Raw genomic sequence first — 15,503 nt, forward strand, 5'->3', positions numbered from 1 at the left:
TATTATAAATCTTGCTGAGTGTAATTCAGCAGAACATATGTTCATCAGAGCATTTGGTTAAAAAATGAGGATTTTGTTAGTTTGAGTGATTAGTAGCCTTCTAGAAATTTCTGTGTAATTTTCAGTTCATGGGGTTGTTGTCCAGTTTTGCGCCATAATTTCACAGCACAGCAGTTATACTGTCTGACAGGTTCCACATCTTTATTGTCCCAGGGCTTCAGGTATACAGTTTTCTTATGTTCAGAGTTCCAGAATTCTATCATAAAATAAGTTAATGGCTCCACAGCTTTTTTCTTTTTTTTTTCTGTCATTTATTGTCCAGCAAACTTAGTGTTGTACATTTTCATTACCCCATGAGTTCAGAGCCCCACAGCTTCATTATCCTGAGTTCAGAGCCCCACAGCCTTATTACCCCATGAGTTCAGAGCCCTACATCTTCATTACCCTGAGTTCAGAGCCCCACAGCTTTATTACCCTATGAGTTCAGAGCTCCACTGCTTCATTACCCCATGAGTTCAGAGCCCCACAACTTCATTAACCCAATGAGTTCAGAGCCCCACAGCTTACTTACCCCACAAGTTCAGAGCCACACAGCCGTATTACCCCATGAGTTCAGAGCCCTACATCTTCATTACCCTGAGTTCAGAGCCCCACAGCTTTATTACCCTATGAGTTCAGAGCTCCACTGCTTCATTACCCCATGAGTTCAGAGCCCCACAACTTCATTAACCCAATGAGTTCAGAGCCCCACAGCTTACTTACCCCACAAGTTCAGAGCCCCACAGCTTACTTACCCCACAAGTTCAGAGCCACACAGCTTCATTACCCTGTGAGTTCAGAGCCACACAGCTTCATTACCCCATGAGTTAAGAGCCCCACAGCTTCATTACCCCATGAGTTTAGAGCCCCACAGCTTTATTACCCCATGAGTTCAGAGCCCCACAGCTTTATTACCCCATGAGTTCAGAGCCCCACAGCTTTATTACCCCATGAGTTTAGAGCCCCACAACTTAATTACCCCATGAGTTCAGAGCCCCAGGGCTTTATTACCCCATGAGTTCAGAGCCCCACAGCTTAATTACACCATGAGTTCAGAGCCCCACAGCTTCATTACCCCATGAGTTCAGAGCCCCACAGCTTAATTACACCATGAGTTCAGAGCCCCACAGCTTTATTACCCCATGAGTTCAGAGCCCCACAGCTTCATTAGCCCATGAGTTCAGAGCTCCTTAGCTTCATTAGCCCATGAGTTCAGAGCCCCACAGCTTCATTACCCAATTAGTTCAGAGCCCCACAGCTTCATTAGCCCATGAGTTCAGAGCTCCTTAGCTTCATTATCCCATGAGTTCAGAGCCCCACAGCTTCATTACCCCCCAAGTTCAGAGCCCCACAGCTTTACTTTCTTACAGATTTACAGCCCCACAAGTTCACAGGTCCACAGCTTCATTGGCCTACAAATATAGAACTTTACCCTTTATTTTCCCACAACGTTTCCCTTCGCTCCACATCTTTATAGTCCTGCAACTTCAAAGTCCAACAGCTTTATTGCCGTACAAGACCATAGCTCCGCTGCTTTATTTTAACACAAGTTCTTATTTCATATTGTTCATAAGTACGGAAGTAAAAGTATTGGTCCAGATTTACTACTATCTGCTGAGTGGTAAAAAAAAAAAACAAAAACAACTCTGAACATGAAGCTGTTGAAAACGTGTTTCTCAAACAACAGTATACAGGAATTGTAAATGCTATATACTTGCCGTGCATAAAACTTTGGCGCTCAAGAGAGCAGATGGAAAGTTTCCAGTAGTAATCCCCCTTATTGTAATTCTTATATTTAACCTAAATGCAAGTATACATCCGCTGTATCTTCTCGGTCATGTTTATGTGTTCATGTTACATAGTTCTTGAAATGGGAATGGACTTACATTGGCTTTGGTGCAGCAAGTGACAATAGAGAACAAATCAAGTTGCACACAAGTGGCCCTGGATGTTTTACTGGAACTCCACTCAGAGGCACTGACTCATTTGCACAGCATCTTTTCTGTCTGTCTCAGCTGTCCCTAAGGCTTATAACATGAAGCCACCAATACAGCTATGTTCATACATTGCAGACAGCTGCTTAATCCATGATTAGGTGGTAATGCTAGGCATGGGGCTGATAGTAACTTTACTTGTATGAAGCAGAAGTTTTTTTTTTTTTATTTGCAGCATGTTTTGGTGCAGAATGACATGAAAAAATGTAAATAAAAATTGTTCTTGCTAAATTCCACAATTTGTCATTTTAGGGAGATTCTGGAAGCAGGGGTGACACAGGCCCGACTGGTCCCAGAGTAAGTGTGTTTTCTGCTATTTAATATGTTAACCTGGATTGCAGCGTGAGGCTATGTTCACACAACGTATTTATTTTCATAAATTTTATTTCATAAATTTTCATAATTTATTTTCATTTGCACATTGCAACAATGGCCGTGACTATTACAAAAATATACGTTACCTTGCTGTCTATCAGGCCAGGGCTATACACTCTGGCCGGGATCCCTAGCGGCACCGTAAACAACTGACATGTCAGTTTTCTGTGGCCACTATTCATTGAACAGTGGCCGCAGAAAACCCTGTCAGTGCAGTGGGGAGTTCTGATGCGGGCGCGCACAGATGCGCCCGCATCAGAACTCTGCAGCGCTAAAGATCATCCGGCCAGTACTGCAGTACCGGCTGGGATGATCTTTTCTGAGACCGGCCGTTCCGGACACGAGATCTGAACATAGCCTTAAGGAGGAAAACTAAGGCGGCAGATTTGTAGAGGAGAGGTGGAGCTGCAGATATGACAAAGTGGCCATAAATGATACTGTCTGCTAGACACCACTGACTTCATGGACCCCATGATCGGCAAATGATAGCTGGATACAGATGTAGAATGCAAGGAGGTCAGGACTGCAAACACTCTGCAGGTATTGTTATATGCTTCACACATCAATACACTCTACAAGTGATCACTACCCCTTTATATGGAGCACATGGTGTAATGGTAGTATGGCCATGAATAAGATCACCAGGAGTAGTCACAATGCATTGACTCTTGTATATGTACAGGGGCTTTTATTCTTGGACTAACAATAAAGATTAAAGGGGTGCTCCAGCAAAAATCATTTTATTTCAAATCAACTGGTTTCAGAAAGTTATATAGATTTGTAATTTACCTCTATTTAAAAATCTTAAGTCTTCTAGTACTTATCAGCTGCTGTATGTCCTGCAGGAAGTGGTGTTTTCTTTCCAGTCTGACACAGTGCTCTCTGCTGCCACCTTTGGAACTGTTAAGAGCAGGAGAGGTTTTCTATGGAGATTGTTACTGCTCTGGGAAGTTCCTAACATGGACAGAGGTGGCAGATGGAGAGCGCTGTGTCAGACTGGAAAGAAAACACCACTTCCTGTAAGACCTACAGCAGATGATAAGTACTAGAAGACTTAATATTTTTAAATAGAAGTAAATTACAAATCTATATAACTTTCTTAAACCAGTTGATTTGAAAGAAAAAGAGTTTCACCCTTTAAATTGTTTATAGATTTTTGCAGCTTTTCTGCACACAGCCTTCCTTACTTATGATTTTTAATAGGCTTGGGTGGCATGGGGGGAAGGGGGGGGGGGCACCATTTCAGGTTTCACCTCAGGCAGCAGAAAACCTAGAATTTTGTGGGTAAATATTTTTTATTGTTGCAATTTTAGCTGTTATTTACATACTGTATACCCTAACACCCTATTACCTGTTTTATTCTGTTTTATACCTGTTTTATTGTTTTATTACCTGTTTACTTATTCTATGCACAGTATTGCACTTTAAAAAAAAAAAAAAAAAAAAAACTGCCCCAACCTCAATTGGTTAATATAGAAAAAAAAATGTCTTCATGTTTTCTTACCTTTCTCTTTTTATCAAGTAAGAAGTGAGAAACCGATGGATCAATAAGTCAACAGGACAGTAAAATCAGGGTTCACTTTTTTTGTGTCTGTGTGTTAAACAGGGACCCCCAGGGCAAAAGGGCGATCAAGGAGCTACGGAAATCATAGACTACAATGGAAATATTCAGGAAGCATTGCAGGTAAGACTCTGTTTGGGGATAATGGATAGCTATTAGGGAATATTTGTCTCCTTTATGACCAATATTCTGCGGAGAACTGGGCTTCCTTACATAGGTAGCTTTATCAAGTGCTCATTCCAGGGGACTCCATTAATCACATTGACTTCCTGGCAGTCCTGAGACCATTCTGTCTCCTTTACTGTCTCCTGCAATGCTGTTGGCTAGCTGGAATATAGAGATATCCTCTCGATTATTGCCTGACATCATCTGCTGAGGACACACATGATTTATGGCAAGCTTGAAATGCTAGTTAGTTTAAGGAGTAACAAGTATTTTATAGATGACAGTTACAGTTTTATTCAGGTTCACTTGGGAACAAGCGCTCGGATTAAACTCCGCAGAATGGTGTTGTCTCCACTGGAGGCTGAAGCGTATCCTGTGTAGTTATCCTGCTTGCCAAATTCTTCACTGCTTAAAGGGGTACTCCAGCAGAAAAAAACAACTTTTCTTTCAAATGAACTGGTTTTAGAAAGTTATATAGATTTGTAATTTTCTTCTGTTTAAAAATCTCCAGTCTTCCAGTACTTATCAGCTGCTGTATGTCCTGCAGGAAGTGGTGTATTCTTTCTAGTCTGACACAGTGCTCTCTGCTGCCACCTCTGTCCATGTCAGGAACTGTCCAGAGAAGGAGAAGGTTTTTTATGGGGATTTGCTACTGCTCTGAGCAGTTCCTGTCTCAGACAGAGGTGGCAGCAGAGAGCACTGTGTCAGACTGGAGAGTGAGCACTTCCTGCAGGACATACAGAAGCTGATAAGTACTGGAAGACTGGAGACTGGAGAAACCAGTTGATTAAAAAAAAAAATATATATATATATATATATGTGTGTGTGTGTATATATATATATATTTATATATATATATATATATATATATATATATATATATATATATATATATATATATATGCCGGAGTACCCCTTTAATTGTCTACAATGTATTATAGTAGAGAAAAATATTGTAGTATGAAGTAATAATAAGTACAATGTTATTTCTTGTCACTATGGCTTGTCATCAGAGGATCACTGCCATTACAGTAACGGTAATCCACCTGCATGGAGTGCTCTTATGTGTCGTGTGCTTGTGTTCTGTGCATGCTTATAATCTAGTGACCTGGAGGAGCCGCACATCTCTGCAAATCCACTCCATACTAAATGCCATTGTGAATGTACCTTATGCTTATAACCTAACAAAGTGAGATCAGGAGACATTAGATGTAGCTGTTAGGAACCTTAAGGTCTTAGCTATGGGCTGTGTCTCCACTATGGGGTTTTACCAGGTAAAGGTGACTGTCTGTTGAAAATGACGGTTTCACATAATGATTGATATTTTCTGCCATCATTATCTGTCCATAAGATGGCCGACAAGGAGGAGCTGAGCCTGTATATGCCTATGGAGGACACTTGGGGCGGGGCATGGTCACATGCTCCTCCATGTCAGCCATCTTACGGACAGAGCAGTGCAGTACAGCCTGGAGGAGGGGAGTCTGATATTAGCTCTATGAAGTACACAGGGAGCTGCTGTCAGTATTTACAGTGAGTACATTTACTATTACTGTACACTGAACAATTATACTATAAAGTGGCCAACCACTTTAAGAATCTAGATCACATTTGCATTTAAAACAATTGGTTTTAAATCTTTTAAAACATGAAAAGCTTTAGGTCTAATGTACATGAAGAAACTTGAGGTCTTGGCAATAACTTGTAATGTAAGGGTATGTTCACACTTAGTAAATTAGGCGGAATTCCGCCTGTCTCAGGGTGCCATAGCATCTCTATGGGAGAGTGTGCTCCTCCGCTGCCGCTGATCTCCACTCAAGGAAGTGACATGTCACTTCTTTGAGCGGAGAGCGGCAGCAGCGGAGGAGGGCGCGCTCTTCCATAGACTGGCTATGGCACCCTGAGACAGGCGGGATTCCTACTTTGAGCGGAGAGCAGCAGCAGACGAGGAGTGTACGCTCTTCCATAGATGGCCTATGGCACCCTGAGACAGGCGGGATTCCTACTTTGAGCGGAGAGCGTCAGCAGCGGAGGAGCGCGCGCTCCTCCATAGATGGCCTATGGCACCCTAAGACAAGCGGGATTCTGCTACAGAATTCTGCCTAATTTACTCAGTGTGAACATACCCTAAAAGTTTCTTACTGTCAGTTTCAGTGCAGCCGTCTATTAGTGAGAATTGTGGATGGGAAAGGAGACACATTCCCAACTACATCTATATATGCCTAATCGTGTTTCTCATAGATGTTTAGGTCGGCAGAGATGTGAATTTGTCTAACAACTATGATGTGTTTTGTAATCTTGTGTATTAAAACATGTCAATTCAATCACAGTTAAGGCTGGGTTTACCTTTACCAATCTTTAATATTTAAAAAAAAAGACCATTAACGATCAACTGTTGGGCTATGTTCACACAAGGTTCTTTCCTCTCTGTTTAAAATGACGTCCGTCATTGCGCTGTTTGGCCGCCTGTCAGTGTAATGGCGGCCGCTGGTACATTATTCTAGGTCAGGTGGACTAATTGGCCTTTGGTTGTGTCTTTAATTGAAAAGTCCATTGAATTTACTAGAAAAGGCAGGTGAAAAAAGAAAAACTAAAAAATAACGTCCGCTGTTTGCAATAGACGTCCGAAAATAATTGTCAAAATGATTATTTTGAAGTCAATGTTCATTATTTATACACTGTGCGCATTGGACGTCCGTCATTCCATTGACTTTGTTGCATTGCATTGAAGTAAATTAAATTGCAATAACGGATGTTTTTTTACATAGAAAAAGCGGACACATTATGTTCTCTTTATTTTTTACATTGTGTGAACGTAGCCATTCAGGGGTCAATAACTGGCGACTACCCTGAGCTGAACTGTAGGCCAATGGGGTATAGAGGGGAAAGGTTTATTTAGTTGTGTGTTCATTTACAGGATGGTCAGATGAGACAACGGCCCAAACTATAGGACGTTTCATCTGATTTATTATCATTTGTTTCTTATCTGTAAACCCAATCTAAGCTGTAAAGTTACAGTATCTAACACACACACACAATTATTACTGTGAAGAGTACAGGCAGATCAACACTAGCCTTTGTGGCATATGTATGGCCATAACATTTGGGGATCCCACAAACTCAGCTGTACTTAAAGTATAGTTCTTAACCCTTTTCCATACAACTACCTATAAAAAAGTACATTGTTTGACATAGAGTCCTGTTGACAGGGTTAAAAAAAAGTGTATAAACACTCAAATAACCGTTCTAGAAGCAGAAAAATTAAATGTATATAAAATATCCTAAACAAGGATATAGAAAGACCCATCAATCAAGTGAACCTGTCACCTGGATATCTAGTACTAAAGTGCTAATAAACTTACATAGTTCTTGGGCACAGAATACACAGTAAAGTGCCAAAGGGGTGTGGCCTATATAGATAAGACCCATGTATACCAGGATGACTCCCAGAGATAGTGATCTGGTAGTCCCCTGCTGCAAAGACCAGAACCTCACAGAAATCAACTCTGAAAATCAGGTGAATTACTTAGAGAGTGCCCTTAGTAGTAGCCCAAACTCAGATCGGTTAGGTGGTACAATGGGCCCACATCCACTCCTGGTAAACCAGGTATAAGCTGACATAGATTTCCACTAAGTAATGGCAATGTCTCTCATGCATTACTGTAAATATCAAAACATGGGACTAGCCAGATATTCCTCCAGGGAAGGACCTAGCCAAGGGGTGGCTCCTGTAAGAAGGCTAGTTATCCATCCACAGACAGCTGTTTTGGCCCCAGTTTGGAGCATTATTATGGCTAGGTGGGGTTTCACTGTATTGAGCGCTTCAACTAGCAGCCTACAGTTTCTTCTTTGGCTGGTCTCCCTGAGATCAGTGATTTGTGGCCCGTATGGCTCTACTAGGCATTGCTCCCACCTAGCCAGAATCCTACTCCACACTGATGAAGGGCGACAGCCCGAAACAGCTGTCTGTGGATGGATACCTCGTCTTGGTTTCTCCCTTGTCATATCATCCGACTCGTAATTGAGTTGGTACCACCCCTCTGTTGCGCCCTTTTCTGGAAGGATATCTGGCGAGTCCCGTGTTTTGAGACTCCATGGGCCCTTTTGGCATATTTGTATTTACCAGGGGGCAATGCACCAAGGTTTTCACTGTGTTGAGCACTTTTTCTAGCGGCCTACAGTGTCTTCTTCAGGTGGTTTCCTTAAGTTCAGTGATTGTTTTATCAGTACTGTAACAATATATCAGACCACCCCGCTCCACCCTACTGGCTTAGGTTTATGTAGAGTGGAAAAAAGCCAAAAAGTGACAACTTTTTTGTTCTGTATAGCTTACGGGAAATACGTGACTTTTGTATATATAGGCATATACGCCAGCAGGAAGTCAGTTGTACACCTGTACTCCTCCCCCCTTCAATAACCTCCGACCACTCAGGCTTGCAGCAGGATTGATGGTAGAATGTAATAGGGAATTACAGACAATGCGGTTTCCTAATATATGAACTCATGTCGCTGTAACCCTGGGAAACACTTGTAGAGAAAATAAACATCTCAACCACAAAGACTTTATGGAACAGATCCCTCTTGTAAATATCCTCCGATCACAGATAGATGTTTGGAGGGAAGGGGGCCAAAGCTGTAATGTGTAAAGCTACACTAAAGAAAGAAACCATAAGGTTCATTGTTGTCCCATTCCAGAAAAAGAACATTGTCTGGGCTCCTCATCTATTGTCATGACTCCATGTGCTGAATTTAACAAATTTCATGTCATTATGTCACCGCCTAACCACGTCAGCTGTTTCTGCCATTAAACATTATTTGATGTAACATTTTATTTGCTTATTAACAGGGACCTCCTGGACCGCCTGGGCCACCTGGCTTGCCTGGACCAAAGGTGTTTTTCTTTATTTATTACCTGTGATAACCACAGGCTCAAAGATATATATAGATTTCTGTTTTATACAATGACATGATCGTTTGACTTTGTTTGCATGCTTTTAGTGCTTTGCTGCCCTCTAGTGTTACATTTGGTGTAATACAATGAAAAAAAAAATCTATAGGTACTGTATAAAAAAAATATCAAAGTACTGCCATGTAAAGGGGCTGAAGGCTAGCCTCACAGCGAGATGTTTTTGATACCATTGATTGATTTTAACTGTAAAGTTACTGCTGCAGTCCAGGGGAATACATTGAGATGTATGGCATCTTGTGGACTATAGCTGTCTGGGTAAAACCAATCACATGCACTACAAAAGTCTCAGAAATAGGTAAGAAGAGATTAGGAAACTGCTGAGACTGTTTTTTCTTGATCAGCATCATGCCTGACAATTAGCTATGTTTAGAATACAGGATCCGTACCCTTTTAAGTAAATGGTGCTAAGATGCAGTTCCAGAAACAGTACATAGACAAGAGTTTCTACAAAGAAGTCACATTTTTTGAGCACCATACAATCTATTTAATCTGAAGGAACATCTAAAATTAGTGATTAAAGGGGTTTGGCTGTGTTTACACAAATTGCAGCTCCATTGCGGTGCTGCCACAGTACTGCAGCATTTTCATTGAAATGATGCAGTACTGTGACAGCACTACAATAGTACTGCAATGTGTGAACACAGCCTTATCCAAATCTTACAAAATTGAAATCTTATTCTCTGGATAGTTCAGTAATATTAGATAAACTCTGGTCACTTCATGGTTTCCTTTTGCTCATACGCAAGTCACAGTCGCTATTCTATCTATAATGAGTGTTAGGTACTACAAACAACTGATCGGAGGTGATAGGGGAGTCAGACTCCCTTCCATCTAATATTGATGGCCTGTCTTGAACATAAACCATCCATTTTTTAACTCAGTTAGAACGTTTCTATTGTTGAAGCTTAACAGGAAACGGAACCTTGTCATTTCTTCCTTTGCAGAATGTTATTTTGCTCTGTATTTTGTGCATGGTGTGGCTGTTGCATTCAAAGCTTTATATTATATTAGTTACTAGACACTTTAAAGCAGGGGTAGGGAACCTTGGCTCTCCAGCTGTTGCAAAACTACAACTCCCATCATTCTAAAGCTTTGGCTGTCCGGGCATGATGGGAGTTGGAGAGCCAAGGTTCCCTACCACTGCTTTAAACTGTCTGTGTTTTAGCTGCTTCTGTGGCTCATAGCTTATGTAGACATGATTCTTTACATTGCAGCTTTCTAACTTTAGGCCATTCCAGATATTAAAAAAAAAATCCTCTTAATAGGATATCCTTAGTATTTCTTTATATATAGTAATTTTCTCCTATGCACTATACAACATGTCACCTAGCAGGGATATTGAATATACAAAGTACAATGCACAGACAGCTTCTGATGTCACTTATAATTGGCTGTAAACATGGGATTGTAGCCGGCTGGAGCCGCTGCATCATGATACTTACAGGTATTTAATGTGTCACTGTCGTATTTTTTTTTTTTTTTTAAGAAATCAATAGTCCAGGCGATTTTAAGAAACGTTGTAATTTGGTTTATTAGGCAAATCTGCCATTATCTGCATTCAAAAAGACTTTCCTCCTCTCTCTCATCCACTGCTCATTATCAGGAAATCTCAACTCTTTTACATCATTCTGATCTTTTCTGTTCTATGGGGAGGGGGAGGAGGGAGATTAGTCGCCAGCAGAGAGCAGAGAACAAAGGATTACACAGCGGGACCTGTGTGAAAGCCGGTATTCAGAGGACGGAGAGGTCAGTGCTGACTTCAGAGGAGATAGCCCGGTGATGTAGCTGTAAATTAACTCTTTGTTGTCCTGTTATGGTGCCTCATCTCCCTCCACCGCTCCCCTCTCCATAAGAGAACCATGAAGACAAGGGGGGGGAGCTTCAAACTGCTTTTTCATGATAAAAATGCATTTTTCAGCTAATAAACCCAATTACAAAGTTTCTTACAATTGCCTGTACTAAAAAGATTTTAAACGACAGTGACACTTTAAGCCCTTAGTTGGTTTCTCTTGCCGTCTCCTCCTTGATGTGGTGCGGTGCGTTTAGACCGGTTCAGTTCCATGTTTGCAGCTGATACCTCGGAAATCATCCCACAAAATTTTAAAAGGTATCTTGACAAATGGCCAAGCTCATGGTAATCTACATTGTCTCTACAGGGAGAGGGAGGCCCTGTTGGACCTCCAGGAGTTGATGGGGAGCAGGTAAAGCATTTTCTAATTTATCAATCACAAACTGTCAATATACTTGATCCACAGTATTTGAATAATTCATTCCATCTACATGTAAGGTATATGTCGCACTGTGTCTGCAAAAGACTCTAGTTAACTAAAATATATTTAAAAAAAAAGAAAACATTTTGATGAATGTATCAAACTACTGTATATATTCCTACAACAGCCCCTGGGGGAAGCAGTAGTTTAAGGACTTTAGGCCAACCTACCCCCCCCCCCCCCTTAAAAAAAGAGATGTTACAAGCATTACATAGCTCACACACCTTTTACAGTTTCTTAATACACCCTACCGTTCGAGAAATATACGGGTTTATAGTTTGACTGACAATTCAGTCATTTGCCAAACTGAAAGTGACACTGTCCCCCCCTTTTTGCATTCTGACTTCTCTTCACAGGTGTAAAGGGTAAATTTAGCAGTTTTCATACCTTATTTTATATCATACATCATGGGGCTTGTTCCAGTAAAAAGTGATCATTTATCACCTGCAGATTGTGAAAACTGGGCGGGGCTTCACGGGAACTACATCACTTAGCCCCACACCACAACAGTTGGCCCCACCCCATAAAGTCATTGGCGCATAGGCCCCGCCTGTGGAACAGGTCAGCCTAAAGGTCTAGACCCCACCCCCTCTAGATCGGCCCATACCAATGGCCACTGAGGGGCGTGGCCTATGCACAGATGACATCAAGGGGCCAGGTCAATGTTGGCATTGTGGGCAGGGCTAAGTGGCTCTTCAACCGTGAAGCCCCGCCCAGATAGCACTATCCGCACATGATAAAAGATCACTTTTTACTGGAACAAGCACCATGATGTATGATATAAAATAAGGTGTGAAAACTGCTAAATCTACTCTTTACAGAAGTCATAATGCAAAAAGGCGGTGACAGTGTCCCTTTAAAGGGGTTATCCAGTGCTACTAAAACATGGCCACTTTCTTCCAGAGACAGAACCGCTCTTGTCTCCAGTTTGGGTGCAAGTTGTGCAACTTTGTTCCATTGAATTTAATGGAGGTTAATTGCAAACCACACCTGACCTGGAGACAAGAGTGATGTTGTCTCTGGAAAAACCCCTTTAATTTTATTATGGGAGTGAATAGCAGGTAATGGGTGCAAGTCAAGTGATGTGAATGTTGTACATTCGGGGACGGCTATGACGGGCGGGGGGGGGGATATACAAGTAGGGGATGGATACAGGGAAGGGGAATATACAAGGAATGGATGGATACAGGGAAGGGGATGGATGATTATAGGTTCTATACATATGATTTAGTAGTTTAATGCACTGTAATTGCAGACCTGCCAATCCTGCCATTACCAATGGTTACACATTGCCGCTATCTCTGCTATTGCTGATTCATGCGTAGAATCCTGATCAATGTATTCATTTACCGCAGATAACTGCAATATTAAATGAAGGATAAGGTGTGGGCGAAGTGTATTTTGTGTATGGAAAGAGTAGAGTTGAAGGTTTCATAATTATTCATTACCTAAAGGGGTTTAGGGGAGATTATCATCTGGAGGATGCATTTCATTGACACATCTTAAAGGGGTACTCCAGCGAAAATCTTTTACTTTCAAATCAACTGGTTTCAGAAAGTTATATAGATTTGTAATTTACTTCTATTTAAAAATCTCAAGTCTTCCGCTGCTGTATGTACCGCAGGAAATGTTATTTTCTTTCCAGCCTGACACAGTGCTCTCTGCTGCCACCTCTGTCCATGTCAGGAATTGTCCAGAGTATGAGAGGTTTTCTATGGAGATTTGCTGCTACTCTGGACAGTTCCTGACATGGACAGAGGAGGTAGCAGAGAGCACTGTGTCAGACTGACAAGAAAACACCACTTCCTGCAGGACATACGGCAGCTGATAAGTACTTGAAGACTTGCCATTTTTAAAATAGAAGTAAATTAGAATTCTATAGAACTTTTAGAAAACAGCTGATTTGAAAAGAAAAAGATTTCCGCTTGAGTACGCCTTTAAACATTTCCATATTTTGTAGGATGATTGTATCGCATTGTCTCCACTGTGTTACAGTATGTCCTCATTACATGCATGTGTAGAAAAAATACATACATCATCATTACCCACCCCATTCCTTTCCACAGACACCTTTAGTAGGAGATAATGTATAGTTCTGAATGATAATAATGATTATTAGAAATATTGTCCCAAATATTATACAAACAGAAGAAAGCTTAAATAAAACATACCCAGCCATAGATAATGCTGATTAGAAATTATATATACAATGTCTTGGCAACGTACCTTCAATAATTTAGTCCAATGGCTGAATTATTCTGGAACTGCTTGTGTCCTGCATGGGGTGATGGGGATTATAATCTGAATGCTGCCATTGGTTTCCTGCTTCTGCAGACTGCATGGACAGATTAGTCGTCTTATTCATGTGCAATTTGCAATAGTCTAGTGGTTATCCAGACTTAGAAAAACATGGCCGCTTTCTTCTAGAAACAGCATCGCTCTTGTCCTGAATTTGGGTGTGGGGTATTGCAGCTTTCCATTGAAGTGAATTGAGCTGAAGGTAATCACATCATAGTGCCTTATAGTAGTCAGCTTCCCTCAATAGTGCCCCATATAGTAGTTAGCCCCCTCTATAGTGCCCCATATAGTAGTCAGCCCCCTCAATAGTGCTCCATATAGTAGTCAGCCCCCCAATAGTGTCCCATATAGTAGTCAGCCCCTCTCAATACTGCTCTATATAGTAGTCAGTCCACCCCAATAGTGCCCCATATAGTTGGTAGTTACCCCAGCAGCTTTTCCTAAGACGTCTTTTTTCTAAACTAAATAGCCACAAGCTTGATAACCTGTCCTGGTCCTGTAACCCACCCATTACCTTAATGACCTTTGTCTCCCTCCTCTGCACCTGCTCCAGTTCAGCTGTGTCCTTCTTATATACAGGTACCTGGTGCTGTACACAGTATTCCATGTGTGGTCTGACCAGTGATTTATAAAGAGGCAAAACTATGTTCTCATCTTTAGCATCTCGGCCTCTTTTGATGCATCCCATTATTTTATTAGCCTTGGCAGCTGCTGCCTGGCACTGATCACTAAAGTTGAGGTTACTGTCCACCAATACACCCAGGTCCTTTTCGGAAGTAGTTTTATCCAGTGTTTTATTATTTACCACATAACTGTACTTATATCTATTATTCTAATCTATTATTTCTATGGCCCAAGTGCATAACTTTATACCTTTATCCACATTAAACTTCATTCGCCATTTCTCTGCCCAAGCCTCCAGCTTCTCCAAATCCCTCTGTAAAATTATACAATCCTCCTCTGTGGTGATTACTTTACCCAGTTTAGTACCATTTGCAATAGAGATTCTACTCTGTAGCCCCTGTACAAGGTCAATAATTGTGAGCGGAAGAGCTGCTGGGGTAACTACCAACTGTATGGGTCACTATTCGGGGGGGGGGGGGGGGACTGATTACTATACGCGGGCACTGTTAAGGGGGGATGAGTACTATATGGGGAACTATTGCGGGGGGGATGAGTACTATATGCGGAACTATTGAGGGGGGATGAGTACTATATGGGGAGCTATTGAGGGGGGATGAGTACTATATGGGGAGCTATTGAGGGGGGATGAGTACTATATGGGGAGCTATTGAGGGGGGATGAGTACTATATGGGGAACTATTGCGGGGGGATGAGTACTATATGCGGAACTATTGAGGGGGGATGAGTACTATATGGGGAGCTATTGAGGGGGGATGAGTACTATATGGGGAGCTATTGAGGGGGGATGAGTACTATATGGGGAGCTATTGAGGGGGGCTATTGACAAGATTATAATATGGGTGGTCCAGGTGGCATTCTGGACCGCCAAAATTATAATTAGCTGCGATGACTGTGGGTCAGCTGTAGGAAATCAACTCAATTCCTCTGTGGGCCAAAAATAATGGCACCGCGGGCCAGGGGTTTGACATGGCTGATATAGTTCATACATTCATTGTAATCAGTGTACATTATATGAGCGGAAAAAATTGTAGGTTTTCAGTGACAGGATCAGAATTGCATTCATCACCTCAGGTCACCTTAAATGCTATAAAAGCTTTTTCCATGCTGAAATTAAAAAAAAAAAAAAGAAAGAAACAAGCATATTCATCTTATGCAGCCAAAGTAATAATGTCATGACCTAGTTCATGAGT

General features: G+C 41.5%; 1 protein-coding gene across 1 annotated transcript in view; it reads left to right on the top strand.

Annotated features, from left to right (window-relative positions):
* The window catches only part of COL25A1 (collagen type XXV alpha 1 chain), a 127,326-nt gene that overhangs the window by 76,893 nt on the left and 34,930 nt on the right, over positions 1-15,503 (top strand). Inside the window, exons 20-24 of the mRNA XM_069976212.1 lie at positions 2,286-2,330; positions 4,015-4,092; positions 5,148-5,171; positions 8,978-9,022; positions 11,257-11,301. Of these exons, the coding sequence (XP_069832313.1) occupies positions 2,286-2,330; positions 4,015-4,092; positions 5,148-5,171; positions 8,978-9,022; positions 11,257-11,301 (237 nt within the window). The remainder of the gene's footprint in view (positions 1-2,285; positions 2,331-4,014; positions 4,093-5,147; positions 5,172-8,977; positions 9,023-11,256; positions 11,302-15,503) is intronic.

The sequence above is a fragment of the Dendropsophus ebraccatus genome, chromosome 7, assembly GCF_027789765.1.
Source record: "Dendropsophus ebraccatus isolate aDenEbr1 chromosome 7, aDenEbr1.pat, whole genome shotgun sequence".
Taxonomy (NCBI): Eukaryota; Metazoa; Chordata; class Amphibia; order Anura; family Hylidae; genus Dendropsophus; species Dendropsophus ebraccatus.